Source organism: Saccopteryx leptura, chromosome X (genome assembly GCF_036850995.1).
Source record: "Saccopteryx leptura isolate mSacLep1 chromosome X, mSacLep1_pri_phased_curated, whole genome shotgun sequence".
NCBI classification, from domain to species: domain Eukaryota; kingdom Metazoa; phylum Chordata; class Mammalia; order Chiroptera; family Emballonuridae; genus Saccopteryx; species Saccopteryx leptura.
This window is the reverse complement of record NC_089516.1, coordinates 23,826,761-23,842,160: the sequence shown is the minus strand read 5'-3', so window position 1 is coordinate 23,842,160 and position 15,400 is coordinate 23,826,761. Positions and strand designations below refer to the sequence as shown.

At 43.1% G+C, this 15,400-nt stretch overlaps 1 protein-coding gene across 10 annotated transcripts in view; it reads left to right on the top strand.

Moving 5' to 3' along the window:
* Nucleotides 1-15,400, top strand: part of DMD (dystrophin) — a 1,890,745-nt gene that overhangs the window by 1,791,123 nt on the left and 84,222 nt on the right. For all 10 annotated transcript variants that reach the window (XM_066356826.1, XM_066356825.1, XM_066356822.1 and 7 more), the window contains 2 exons: nucleotides 811-896; nucleotides 3,717-3,874. In XM_066356826.1, coding sequence (XP_066212923.1) covers nucleotides 811-896; nucleotides 3,717-3,874 — 244 coding nt within the window. The remainder of the gene's footprint in view (nucleotides 1-810; nucleotides 897-3,716; nucleotides 3,875-15,400) is intronic.

Here is a 15,400-nt window from a genome sequence, read left to right as displayed (position 1 = left end):
ACATCTAAGGTTCAGTTGCTTTCCATAACAAAATAAAAGCTGAAAATCATTGAAAGACATTTTCTACAACATGAAATCTTTTTATTATTTTTTAAAATTTTCCCATGGACATTAATGACCTTATTGATAAATCTGTGATGTGCAATGCTTTATTTCAGCTTCATCTGTAAACTGAAAGTATACATGCATTAAAGCATTGATATAGCAGTAGATTATTTTTAAACTGCTCTTTGGATCATATATTTGAATACGCTCTAAGAATGTGTCATAGTTTTCTTGTAGAGATAAACCTTCATATTCTGGATTCTATGTCATGTGGCCTGAAGTGGTTAATTTGCTTCTTAATAAGGGCAATCTGATGAAAATCTAAAAGAGTTCTGGAGAGAGCAGAGCAGATAGTTGCTGGTAATTTTTCTTTGGCTTCAATAAACCGAAATAGGTCATTTGCTTCAGTAACCAAAATAGCTTTAGTGCATAGTAGAATTCATCCACTTACCGATTTAAACCCAGGTGGCTCTCAATGGATGAATAGAAGGATCTTCTTCCTATTTTATGTAGAGCCACTCTTACAATTCAAATAAGGGCTTTTAAGAATTGAAAACTTGGTAAATATTCATTGGTTGGGTTGGTCAAATTTCCATCACATTCTAAGTCATCAGCCAAATGGATAATGATCCTAGAAACATTCTTCATTTTAATAATACCATGGTCAACAGAGTTCCCATATCCAAGGTTTTATTCTTAGCTGAAAAGTGCTTATCACCCAGTAAAATTTCAATAATTGTTTTCTGATTTGATTACTTGTAACAGAGGACGAACAGGGAGAATCCGGGTCCTGTCTTTCAAAACTGGCATCATTTCTCTGTGTAAAGCACACTTGGAAGACAAGTACAGATGTAAGTAATGCATATCAACTCCATATTCTTTTATTAATGTTGGCTAATTACCCCAGTTCTAGGTGGGGAATTACATAATGTTCTTATTTGACAGCAAGTTCTTCATGTAAGATGTAGAACTGCTTTAGAGTGTCAAGCATTTAATTTTTTTCTGTATTGTTTGTTTGTTTATTTTAGCAAGAGAGAGACAAGACAGGAAGGGAGAGGGATGAGTAACATCAGTTCTTTGTTGTGATAACCTTAGTTGTTCATTGATTGCTTCTCATATGTGCCTTGACCGGGGGGTTCCAGCTGAGCCAGTGACCCCTTACTCAAGCCAGAGACCTTGGGCTTCAAGCCAGCGACCATGGGGTCCTGTCTGTGATCCCACACTCAAGCCAGTGACCCTGTGCTCATGCCAGCTAGCTTGGGGTTTCAAACCTTGCACTTCAGCATCCCAGGTTCATGTTCTACCACCGTGCCCCACTGGTCGAGCTGTTTTTCTTTTCTTTTTTTTATGTCTTTAAATTACAGGTATTTATTTATTTATTTATTTATTTATTTTCATTTTTCTGAAGCTGGAAACAGGGAGAGACAGTCAGACAGACTCCCGCATGCGCCCGACCGGGATCCACCCGGCACGCCCACCATGGGGCGACGCTCTGCCCACCAGGGGGTGATGCTCTGCCCATCCTGGCGTCGCCATGTTGCGACCAGAGCCACTCTAGCGCCTGAGGCAGAGGCCACAGAGCCATCCCCAGCGCCCAGGCCATGTTTGCTCCAATGGAGCCTTGGCTGCGGGAGGGGAAGAGAGAGACAGAGAGGAAAGCGCGGCGGAGGGGTGGAGAAGCAAATGGGCGCTTCTCCTGTGTGCCCTGGCCGGGAATCGAACCCGGGTCCTCCGCACGCTAGGGTCCTCCGCACACTAGGCTGAGCCAACCGGCCAGGGCTAAATTACAGGTATTTAAATAGAGAATGAGGGTTAACCTCTCCAGTCTGAGTATTATTTTACATTACATTGACTGTGTCTGAATAAAACACATGTTCCTACGGGATAAAGCCCAATTTCCTAACCCTTTTGTTCAAGGCAGAAAAATAAATGTGAAGGTTTAATCCATGCTCTTGCCTAGTCTTTGGATTCTTATTTAAAGAGTACTATCTGGCATTCCTATTCAAGAAACATTGTTTATCTTATAATCACCATACTGCAAGATGTACTGACACAGCCAGTTCTGTGACGTGACTAAAATTTGATTATTGGAAAGACAACTAGCTTGCCATTTTTTTTTTATAGGGTAAATATCACCTTATAGAATTTCCTGATTAGCCATTGGGTTCTTCTGCTTAAAATTTGTCAATCCAAATGAAAAGCAAACACCAAAGGAGTGATGGTTGACATGATTAAGCAACCATTCATTCCCGTGAAGGACTGTGTGTGTCTTCCCCTTTAAATGCTTGCAAGAAATCTTTTCAGTAGGAATATTAAAGAAACCTAGTCTGTTGTGTCTTTTCTTTTTCCCCCTAAGGCCTAGCCTCACAGGGATGAGAAGATGTGCTGAGCTTAAGGACGGGCAGGAGATAAAAGAGATTAAATTCCTCCAAAGCCACTCTGTCCTACTGCTCATTTCCCCCCTAGGAGTAAGCCACAAAATACACGAGCCTTTTTAGCTCTCACTTCTGTGTACTTTCCTCTTGAGTTTTCTCATCCTAAGAACCAAAGGCAAAGAACTGAACAGATTTTGTTAACCATTTAAAAACGTATATTGGATAAAATAGGACCTGTGGTTTTTCCCTTTAAATATCGTAGTTACTTGTTATAGGTTAGTTTCTAATCTTAACCTTGTCAATGGTATTGTATCAGTACATCATACTACTAAATGGAATCCTCCAGGGACCTTCGAGGCTATGTTTCAGATAATAACTAAGAGGGAATGTGTTTTGAGGTTGGCGAAACAAAAACATTAACTTCAAGTTAGGATATTTGGAAAGAGTTCATCATTTTGAAAAGCGCATGTGTGTGCTTTGTGGAGATGGTAAAAAGCGGCATGTGCAGTCTCATTTCGACTTTTTGCCATCTTTGATATCTCATTAAAGTATTTAATTTCTTAGAGTTCAAAGGGTGTTTATAAGGAAGAAAAGCTTTCTTGGATTTAATTTTTGGGCAACCTTTATTTGAATACAAGTTGTGATTAAAAGGATTTTATATCTGAGAACAGAGCATGTTGCAAGTATTTGGTATGTTCATTCATTCTGTGAACTGCACTCTATTAGACACCTGCTGTTCTGCCCCAGGCACTCTGTCACGGCGTTGACCAAGATACGGTCCCTACTCTCAAGTAGATCTCATTCTTCAGCCAAAAAGACAGCCATGTATTGAATCAGTGACAATGGAAAGTGATATGAGCTGATTACAAATATGTACAGCCTCCTATGGGAACCCATAAAAGAAACTCAAAGATCTTATGGCTTCATAAGGAAGTCCCAATTTTGATACATTTTGAATCTCGGATGTTAAAGGGGATGGTGCTTTGAGCTGCTTCTATGGTTCTTAATGATAAAAGTTATTTCATTATATATAGAAAATATTTCCTAAGATTATGTTCCAGCTTAGGAAAAATTCAGGTGTCAGGATTGTATGTAGACTTCTTCCTTGAGGGCTGTAGGTCATCCATAAAAACAGTAAATGTCTAGAAGATTAACATACAATAGAAGTAACCCCTCTCTGTGGGGATATTGACTCCTCTCGAGAACTGGGGTTGGAATTGAGCTGCCCCTTTGGTTCTGTTAGCATCTGCTGGGTGCTGCTTTCTGATTGTTGCACTTCTCTTCTTCCTCTTGCAGACCTTTTCAAGCAAGTGGCAAGTTCAACAGGATTCTGTGACCAGCGCCGGCTCGGCCTCCTCCTGCACGACTCCATCCAAATCCCACGGCAGTTGGGAGAAGTTGCATCCTTTGGTGGCAGTAACATTGAGCCGAGTGTCAGAAGCTGCTTCCAATTTGTAAGTTATTCACCTTCTTCTTCTTTTTTTTTAGTTTTGACAGAGACAGAGAGAGGGACAGATAGGGACAGGCAGACAGGAAGGGAGAGAGATGAGAAGCATCAATTATTCATTGTGGCACCTTAGTTGTTCATTGATTGCTTTCTCATATGTGACTCAACGGGGGTGCTCGAGCAGCATGAGTGACCCCTTGCTCGAGCCAGCGACCATGTGGTTATGTCTATGATCCCACGCTCAAGCCAGATGAGCCTGCACTCAAACCGGCGACCTCAGGGTTTCAAACCTGGGTTCTCCCTGTCCCAGTCCAATGCTGTATCCACTGCGCACTGCCTGGTCAGGCTTATTCACCTTCTTAAGTAACATATTTATTGTTTTATGTTTGAAATGTTTAAAACACAGAAGTTTTCAGTTTCTTAGATAGCTCTTTGGTACGTGGGTATATAGGGGATTTTTGATATTTGAAACCTGTTCAGGCAGTGGCTCCTGGAACTCTGGGTTTGGAGAGAGGGGACAGTGCAGAGGAAGGAAAAGATGTCTCCATCTGCAGCTGGGACACCAGTTATTAAGGTGTTGGGAGGGAATGGCATCCGCACTGGTTCAGCAATAGAGGAAATAAATCTCCAGCCAGATAAATCCTTTGCATATAACAAAAAGACCTTTATAGGTGATTCTTTGGTTTTTTTTTTTTTAATTTTTACCTAATTCTACCACTGTAGCCTCCTTTCAGGGATTGTTTGGTAAATATCAATAGTTGACACGGCTATCATGTTTTTAAAGTGTTTATTTTCTGTTTTTCCATTTCTCTATTATTCCAAGGCCTTCCCATAATCATTCATTCATTCATTCGTTTGTTCATTCATTTTGTATTTTTCCGAAGTTAGAAGCAGGGAGGCAGTCAGACAGACTCCCACATGCACCCGACCGGGATCCAGCTGGCATGCCCACCAGGATGTGATGCTCTACCCATCTGGGGCATTGCTCCTTTGCGGCCGGAGCCATTCTAGCGCCTGAGGTGGAGGCCATGGAGCCATCCTCAGCACCCAGACCAACTTTGCTCCAATGGAGCCTTGGCTGCGGGAGGGGAAGAGAGAGACAGAGAGAAAAAAGAGGGGAAGGGTGGAGAAGCAGATGGGTGCTTCTGTGTGCCCTGGCTGGGAATCGAACCCCGGACTCCCACACACCGGGCCAACGCTCTACTGCTGAGCCAACCGGCCAGGGCCCTCCTTCCCATAATTTTAGCACAGAGTCAGAGGTTTGTATCCTCTGCTGATGCCCATTACAAGCTCAACACAATCTTGTTCACTCTTGTTCTTATCCTGCCCCATTGCCTTGTTCATACCGTAATCAGTGCCCCCAGAAATACCCTCTTCCTCCAAATGCCTGAGCACCCCATTGATAGACATTTAGGTCGTTCCTGTTTTGTTTTGCTTTCTTATAAGGTGGGTAATGATGCAGTGAACATCTTTATGTGGTTAACTCTTTTCTTTGATTGAAGATTTTTCCTTAGGATAAATTCTAAGGAATGGGATTACCAGACTAAATGATATAAACAGTTTTGGGCTTTTGATACATATTACCAGATGGCTTTTTCTCAAAAGTTATTTCTACTTGTAATGCCACCCAGCACTGAAGGAGAGAGATATTTGCAGTATCACATTATTCACAGTGTTCTATGCTTTTTTTTTTAAAGTGCTGAGAGCTGTTTTTCTTTTCTTTTAAGATTTTATTTCTTGATTTTAGAGGAGAGAAAGGGGAGGATGGGGAAACATCAACTCGTAGTAGTTGATTCTCGTATGTGCCTTGACCAGGCAGACCTAGGGTTTCGAACCGGCGACCTCAGTATTCCATCCAGGTCAGTGCTTTATCTACTGCTCCCCCACATAGAGGCATAGAGGTCTGTTGTTGTTTTCCATATGGGGCTTCTCCATCCATTCTAATCCCATTAACAATAGGACTGGCAGTACAGATAACAGTAAGACCTGTAGTCTGTGACCACATACTAGGATAAAAGTATAGAAGGAATCCTGGCAGAACATTGTGACTGTTTAGATGTTTACAGCAGTTTGAGCATTCATTTAGGAGCTAATTGGCCGAATGGACTAAATGTACAAATAGTAAGCCCACTCATGTAGAGTTCGATATACTATTTGGGTTATTTTGCCAAAATTGTGGCGAATTAGCTATAACTGTGAAATAGGTGTGGAGAAACAAATGCATTTTTTCTCCTCAGACTCACATGTCCCAAAACGTGAACAGTCTGCCACTACCTCTAGATTTTTTCTTGCATGTTGTTGCAGTAATATTTCTACTCCAAAATGTAGACATAAGTAACTTGCATACAATGAAAACTAACGGCCACAAATAGTCTAGAGACATTTTGGTGTTTTTTAAAAAAATCTAATATACAACAACTTGAAATGATGTGAATTTTGTTTTTTCTAAGCGGTTTTTTCTTTCACTGTGTGATTTACTTTTTAAGTTCTAGTTATGGAACTCTCACACACATGTTCATATGTGTGTATATGTACGCAGTTGTGGATGTACGTGTATTGAGACTTAGGTTGAGAATAAAGGTCAGGAAATTAACCTTCCGACAGCTGTCTCTTCAGAGACGGTTCCTCCTTCAGAGTAAGCTAGGCTGGCTTCGGGGCCACTGGGGCCATTGTCCTGTCGCCCCACAGTGCTGACTGGTCTTTACACTGGTTTTAGAGAAATGTATTCACTGAATGACACCATCCTTAAAACTGTTCAGCTTCTTGCCATTGTCCGCGGAAGAAATCCTAGTTTCTCTATTGAACTCCCAGACCTTTCCTAGTCTGTTTCCGTAAGCACGCACTGCTTCTCACTGCCGTGAAGCTCCCTACCATTTGTACCTCACCGTGCTAATAAGTAATGTTGTTCCGGTTGATTCTGATGCTAAATGCTTGACCCTTGCTCACCTGAATTCTCTCATTTAATCCTCACCAACCCTCTCATGAGACCAGAAAAGGAAGGCTTGGAGGTTGATTTTTATTCTTGTTTAGGCAGATGAACAATTTATCTGTACCTCTAAACGTTCTCAGCTGGGGGAAGAGTTTGATTTCTAGTCAGCATCCCCTGTCCCCCATTTATCGCCTCACTCCCAGATACGCGCTTTTTGATACTGGAGTTGACGCTTGAATAACATGAGTTTGACTGGTGTGAGTCCACTGAAATGTGGATTTTTTTCAATAAATACTATAAATGTATTTTCTCTTTCTTATAATTTTCTTTTCTCTAGCTTACTGTTATAAGAATATAGTATACAGTGCCTATAACATACAAAATATATGTTAGTTGACTTTATGTTATTGGTAAGGCTTCCAGTCAACAGTAGCCTATTAGTAGTTCTGTTTTGGGGGAGTCAGAAGGTATATGCAGGCTTTTGACTACATGACGAGTCGATGCCCCTAAACCCCATGTTGTTCAAGGGTCGTCTGTGCTGCTCCCCAGCTTCCCAAGGTGAAATAACCGCCATTTGTCCTGAGTCCCTGCTAGAATATGAGATGCCGTACCAAACAGGGAACCCAGGCGAGTTGGGGGTGGGGGGAGGAGTCCTTATTTTAAGGAGTGGAATACTGGCAAACTGGACGTATCTAGTAGCACACTGTGCATATTTTGTATGCACAGAGCCAGGTGAGGTTTACAGTCCATAGATTCGGGGATCGTCTCAACTCTGTCGTAATTTGCAATCCGGTTGCACAGGTCCGTTGTGAATGCCTTCTCCATGATTGACATCCTGGCCCTGCGCGCATTTCCTCAGCCAGGGGCTCTGGCTCGCCTCGCCTTGCACCGAGCTGCGTGCCTGCAATGTGATATTTGCTGTGGGAAAAGATAACAGGAGTGAAAATGCCCCCTGCCCTTTGAACTGGAAGAGCTTGGGAATGGGGCCCAGCTGGTTCCTTCACCAGGCTTGTGCTCAAAGGCAGATGGTTCTAGCATCCTAAGGACACGGCAGTGCAGGACTTGTTTCTCCTACAGATGCATTCCCTGTATTGCAGAAGGAGAAGCTGATTTCAGGCTATAGTTCCCCTCCCCCATTTTTTGTTTGTTTTTTTCTGAGAGAGAGAGAAGGAGAAAGAGACAGGAAGGGGGAGAGACGAGAAGCAACAACTCATAGTTGCAGCACTTTAGTTGTTTATTGATTGTGTCTCATATTTGCGTTGACTGGCGGGGGGAGGGGGGCTTCAGCCAAGCCAGTGACCTTTGGTCTCAAACAAGCAGCCATGGCATCATATCTGTGCCACCAGCTCAGGCTGGTGTCTCGCACTCAAGCTGGCTGAGCCCGTGCTCAACCCACTGACCCCAGGGTTTCAAACCTGGGACCTCAGCATCCCAGGTTGATGTTCTATCCATTGCGCCACCACTTGTCAGACTATAGTCCTTTTTTTCCCCATTGTTTTCTTGTCACCAACTTGGAAGACTTACTTCTTTTCAAGTTGATACAGTTAGGAAGGTGTTAGCCTCTGATTCCTACAAGGGCCTAACAGGGGCAGGAAGAGAGAGGCATATTTTCTTTTCTTTTTTTTTTTACAGAGACAGAGTCAGAGAGAGAGATAGGGACAGACAGACAGGAACGGAGAGAGATGAGAAGCATCAATCATCAGTGTTTCGTTGTGACACCTTAGTTCATTACTGCTTTCTCGTATGTGCCTAGACTGCGGACCTTCAGCAGACCGAGTAACCCCTTGCTTGAGCCAGTGACCTTGGGTCCAAGCTGGTGAGCTTTGTTCAAACCAGTGAGCCCACACTCAAGCTGAGGACTTCGGGGTCTTGAACCTGGGTCCTCTGCATCCCAGTCCGATGCTCTATCCACTGCGCCACCGCCTACTCAGGCAAGAGAGGCATGTTTTCATGTGCCCTATTTGTTGGATGGTCTTTTAAAAGTTTCCTTAACCCATCTCCCTCTCTTCAGGGGGTGGCTGGTGATGGTGGGTGCACAGCAGTGTGAAAGTATTTCATGCCACTGCACTTTTGAAAATGTTAAGACAGTGAATTTTATGGTATCAAAAAATTAGGACCCTCCTGGATAACTCGATTGGTTAGAGCATTCTTCCCAAAGCTCAGAGGTTGCCAGTTCAATCCCCAGTCAGGGCACAGACAGGAACAGATAGATGTTTCTGTCTCTTTCTGTCTCCCTCTGTCTCCCTCTGTCTCCCTCTGTCTCCCTCTCCCTCTCCCTCTCCCTCTCCCTCCCTCCCCCTCCCCCTCCCTCCCCCTCCCTCCCCCTCTCCCTCCCTCTCCCTCTCTCTCCCTCTCCCTCTCCTTCCCTCTCTCCCTCCCTCTCCCTCCCTCCCTCTCCCTCTCCCTCTCTCTCCCTCTCCTTCTCTCTCCCTCTCTCTCCCTCTCCCTCTCCCTCCCTCTCTCTCCCTCTCTCTCCCTCTCTCTCCCTCTCCCTCCCTCCCTCTCCCTCTCTCCCCCTCTCTCTCCCTCTCTCTCCCTCTCTCTCCCTCTCTCTCCCTCTCCCTCCCTCTCCCTCCCTCTCCCTCTCTCTCCCTCTCCCTCTCTCTCCCTCTCCCTCCCTCTCTCTCCCTCTCTCTCCCTCTCCCTCCCTCTCCCTCTCTTTCCCTCTCTCTCCCTCTCTCTCCCTCCCTCTCCCTCCCTCTCCCTCTCTCTCCCTCTCTCTCCCTCCCTCTCCCTCCCTCTCCCTCTCTCTCCCTCTCTCTCCCTCTCCCTCTCCCTCTCTCTTTCTCTCTCTTTCTCCTTCTCTCTCTCTCCCCTCTGTCTCTTTCCCCACTCTTTCCCTTCCTCTCTTTGAAATCAATAAATTTTTTTTAAAAAAAATTGGAGGAAATACCCCAATTTTTTTAAAGAGAGATGAAATCACTATCAAATCCAAATAAAATATTTTGCCTACTTACAAATCAGTATAGGTTCTTCAAGAAATTATCCATTAAGGCAGGAAATGAAGTTATATATGTGAATAATGAAAAGAAAAAATCACTATAAATTTATGGATTTGACAGTGGTATGTTCATTGATATAAAATGAGGCAACAGGATGTGTTCTACACTCCAAGTATAGTGCAGTCAATACATGCACTGGGAAATGACTCCCGGGCTGTAGTAGAAGTCAAGTTCTGAAGTTTGTATTGGAAATCCAGATTCAATGAATGTATCATCAGGTTGTTCCTCTTTCATGTTCCATGCAAACATCTCTGTTGACAGGACATGTTGATCCTTGTGACCTCATCACAGCCAGGCCTGCCTTGGCAAAGAGTCACACAGACTGCCCGAAGCAACCATGGGGACTGTCTGCATCTCCCCCTTTTTAAATGGGAAACTGAAGCCTAGCGAGGTAGACTGAATATATCCCGCATCCTGCCATTAATCATATCAGAAATAGACATCAGGCCTAAGGTCCCTATGTTCCAAGCCAGTGTTTCCTTCTCCTAAAGTTCCCCTGGTCAGTAAACCGTGCCTTGCAAGCCACATGCGGCTCTTTGGCCCCTTGAGTGTGGCTCTTCCACAAAATACCACGTGTGGGCGCTACCTCGATAAGGAATGTACCTACCTATATATATAGTTTAAGTTTAAAAAATTTGGCTCTCAAAAGAAATTTCGATCATTGTACTGTTGATATTTGACTCTGTTGACTAATGAGTTTGCCGACCACTATAAATTATCTGAATAGAAATAGATGGCTTTATCCAGTTCAGATACTAGACTGAACGACAGAAGTGTTACTGTGATCCTTTAGATGAATTTCGGGTTATAGTAGGATGATGTGGATAAATGAATACCCCTACCTCACAACAGACTTAAACATGCCCTTCCGCACCCCCATACCCCCACACCCCCACACCTGTGCTGCAGTGGTTTTTGTTTAAAATACTCTAATCCCAATTGCAGATATCTGTTCTACCTTCAGATGAAACCAAATACTTCCTTTTAAATGAGAAATGTTATACTTTTAAGTGACTCCGGAAAAGAGTCATGTGTCTATAAATTAGTATTTGGCAGCACCCTAAGAAGCACTCCCTCCCCATGGTAGTCTTTGTAGTATTTTCTTCTGTAAACGTTTTAAGGACTTCATTGTTTAGATAGAATTGAGATGCCAACTTTATATTAAATATGCTTCACCTACAAGAGCTTGGGTGTCAAATCCTGTTTGTTTTACATCTGTTTTCTGCCTCCTGTTGTATTCATACATTCAAAATGAATAAGTTGCCTTTTCATGTGTCTTCTGAACTTTTATATTTATATGACAAAAATGAATATCATCTATACACAGTTGCTGGAATAAAAATGAATGATAAAAATCAGTATAAATTCCAATCACAGCTATGGAGAACAAATATATACAAGTCCCCACCTGACCTGTGGTGGCACAGTGGATAAATGCTTGCCCTGGAATGCTGAGGTCACCGGTTTGAAACCCCAGGCTTACCGGTTCAAGGCACATATGGGAAGCAACTACTATGAGTTGATGCTTCCTACTCCCCTACCTCTTTTCTCTCTCTCCTCTCTTTAAAATTAATAAAATAAAAAATCTTAAAAAAAAAAATTAAAAAAAAATTATATGAGTACCCCCCTTATCCACAGGACTACATTCTAAGACGCCCAGTGGATGCCTGAAACCGCAGAGTAGTAATGAACCCTATTATACTATTTTTTGTGTTCGTATACACCTGTGGTAAGGTTTAATTTATCAGTTAGCCACAGGAAAAGAGTAACAACAAAAACTAATAAAATAGAACAATTATAACAATAAAAAAAGGGTTACTTGAACACAAGCATTGTGATAAGGCGACAGTTGATCTGAGAACCAAGATGGCTACTAAGTGACTGACAGGTCGGAAGCATGTACAGTATAGAGACAGTGGGCAGAGGGGCGATTCACATCCAGGAAGGGATGGCATGTGATTTTCATGCACCATTTAAAACGTAAGAATTATTTCTGAATGTTTCCATGTAACTGAAACCACAGAAAGTGAAACTGGATAAGGTGGGACTACTGTGTGTGTGTGTAGATCATGTAGCAACAATAAATCATTCCAGAATACCTGAAGTGCAGTGAGTGGCAGTATGGGTAAGTGCATCGACGCTGAAACCATCTGCCTGGGTTCAAATCCCAGCTCCGCTGTTCGCTGGGTGTACAACCTTTGGTATGTTTTTTGACCTCCCTGGTCCGTAAGCTCTTGCAGTTAAATGAGCCAATAAAGACAGAGCACTTAGAGTTGTCTTCGAGTTGTGGGTACGTACAGAGTAGTATTCCCTGAGTGCTAGCTATGAGTATGTACTGTAACGTAAGAATATCTCTCCAAGGTTAACAGTTCCTTCTGTCTATAACCAGGCATCTGTAGATTAGATTTTAGAGACTCTTGAGGTTTTGTTTACTGTAAAAGTATTAAAACACCATGGTAGGATACTTCTTAACCAGTTTGACAGCATTCCCCGTGTCAATTGATCACATTTTATATTTTCCATCCTTAAAATAATGCCCCAAAGTTCCTCTTTGACTAGGTTTTCTTTGCCTTTTTGTTCAGTAATCAAAATATGATTCATTTAGTTCCGTAGATACTGTTTTACACCCCTTTTGATTGACACGTACTCATTAGGACTTATGATATTAATAACTTACTAGAATTTGATATTTATAAGCGGATTGCATCACCAAGCTCCTACCTGGCCTGCTATGGACAGTTCAAATTCCTGCAAATTTTCAAGAAAGACCTTTTATTAGTGTATTATCAGCATAGTCTAGAGTTGACTATTGGTTTCTAATTGCTGGGGTTTTTTGAAAAATCATAAGCTATGGTGAGCTCAACTTTATAATTATCAATTTAATTTACTGTGGTTTGTATGGTTAACTTTTTTTTTTCTTTTTTTGGTTAACTTCTTAATGTGGAGTGATCGCTCTTTTCTTCAATGGTATTTGGAAATAGATTAGTGTTGTAGTTGAAAGCTGCTTCATTCATACACTATTGCTGAGAAAAAGCACGTCATTCTATTTTCCCTCCTCAACTTCACAAAGTTACACTTCATTGTTACAACCGAACTACCTTGCTTTCCTTCCCCTCCCTCCTCCCTCCTCCCTCCCCTCTCCCCTCTCCCCCCTCTCCCTTCCTTCTTTCCTTCCTTCCTTCCTTCCTTCCTTCCTTCCTTCCCTCCCTCCCTCCCATCCTCCCTCCCTCCCTCCCTCCCTCCCTCCCTCCCTCCCTCCCTCCCTCCCTCCTTCCTTCCTTCCTTCCTTCCTTCCTTCCTTCCTTCCTTCCTTCCTTCCTTCCTTCCTTCCAAGTTGAGGCAGAGGTGTTAATTAAAAAAATTTATTGGGGGGGAGCTATGCTTTTAGTTTTAGGACTATTCTGGACTCCCTTTCATCAGTTCACAGTTAATTCTAATTTACATAGAAACTTACCCAAAAAGTTCATGAAAACAAAGAACTATGACTTCACCATTTACTTTGTTCTTTTTCCATGTTTGCCACTGGTTCGTAAGTTGAAATTTTTTTTTTTTTTTTTTTTGTATTTTACTGAAGCTGTAAACGGGGAGAGACAGACAGACTCCCGCATGCGCCTGACCGGATCCACCCGGCACGCCCACCAGGGGCAACGCTCTGCCCACCAGGGGGCGATACTCTGCCCCTCCGGGGCGTCGCTCTATTGCGACCAGGGCCACTCCAGCGCCTGGGGCAGAGGCCAAGGAGCCATCCCCAGTGCCGGGGCCATCTTTGCTCCAATGGAGCCTTGGCTGCGGGAGGGGAAGAGAGAGACAGAGAGGAAGGAGAGGGGGAGGGGTGGAGAAGCAGATGGGCGCTTCTCCTGTGTGCCCTGGCCAGGAATCGAACCCGGGACTTCTGCACGCCAGGCGACGCTCTACCACTGAGCCAACCGGCCAGGGCCGAATTTTTTTTTTTTTTTTAAGGGAAATTCCTTCTACAAACATTATTTAAGTTTAAGGAGACCTGTCTGGTTTGCTCAGTGGATAGTCAGCCTGACATATGGACACCCCAGGTTTGATTCCTGGACAAGGCACCCAGGAGAAGCTACCATATGCTTCTACCCCCCCCACCTCTCTTCTCGCCCTCTTCTCCTCCCACACAGCCAGTGACTCCATTTGCTTGGGCATGGCCCAGGCACTGAGGATAGCTCCATCTGAGCCTGACAGACTCAGGCACTAAAAATAGCTTGGTACCTGAGCATTTGGCCCCAGATGGGGTTGCTGGGTAGATTCTAGTTGGGGTGCATGCGGGAGTCTCCCTCACTATCTCCCTGCCTCTCACCTAAAAAAAAAAAAAAAAAAAAAAAAAAAAAAAAAAAGATTAAGAGAAGTACAAAATTTGGGTTCTTTAGTGTGTCTTAATTCTCTTAAGAGCTAGAGTTTTTTGTTTGGGAGTTGGGTTTTTTCCAGGGTGCATTTGACAAAATATTTAAAACTTTTTCTATCTTGCTTTATTTTTAAGCTACCAATAACAAAAAATTTTGTTAAAAATTTATTCCCGACTTCAGTTCTATGAGTTTAGATAAATGCAAGTAATTGCATCTCACCGCCACTACAACCAAAGCACAGGACATTTCCACCGCCACTAAAATTCACTATTCACCCGCTTTGGTGTCATCCCGCCTGCTCCCAATCCCTGGAAACTACTACTCTGCTTTCTGTTCCTATCCTTTTGCTTTTTCCTGAATGGAATTTTAAATAATTGTAGGAGGCAGTGGTGGAAGAGTTAACGGTATATATTGTACTTCAGCATACTGTGTCCTGGCTCATACTTGAGAAAGTATATTCTATGATATCTACAGACAGATTGCTCTGCCATGTATGTGCAAAAATGTCCTGTTAAGTAAGGGCTCTGTGGCGTAAATTAACGTTGAGTATATTTATGGATCTGCATAAATTGAAAAATTGTGCTTTTGTTCCCTGGAGCCACGATGTTAATTGGTTTATTAGTCAGGTGAAGTGGAGAGCCTGAGATTGGACAGCTGTCCTTGAACATGTAAATGAGGAGTGGATAATCACCCCCTGTGTTATTGTTTGGGCTGATCTGATCTTGAATTGGTGATTCAGAACCCTGATTAATACTTATATCAGTGACTGCTGGCCTCCAACTTGCTCATTATCTTCAGAACTCTAAATAAATACTTGATTTCTACCCAAGACAGCAGTTACGGGAAGCTTTTAACTTCTTGTCTCATGAACAGTGCTCTTGACCTCTCAATCCTGATTTCAAACCAGAAAAAATTACTGTGCATGTGGGGATCCTTAAGCTCATTTCTCTGACTGAAAATTCACAGTTAGGTGTCTGGGAAAAACACAGTATATGAGAGGGGATGCTTTATGAACAGTGGAGCTAAGAAAACAGACAGGCAGGAAATCAGTGTGGTGTCAGCTTTGTGTTTTCTGAGAAAACCAATCCTGAGGAGTTTTTCACATTTTATCCCCTTGACATTAATGCTGTGCCCCCCCGCCCCCCCTTTCACAGTGATCAAAGGCGCTCTTCCTTCCTGTCTGCCATGTCCTCTGTCATGAAGGGGGGTGATTGAGAAGAAACAATGGTTTCAACCGT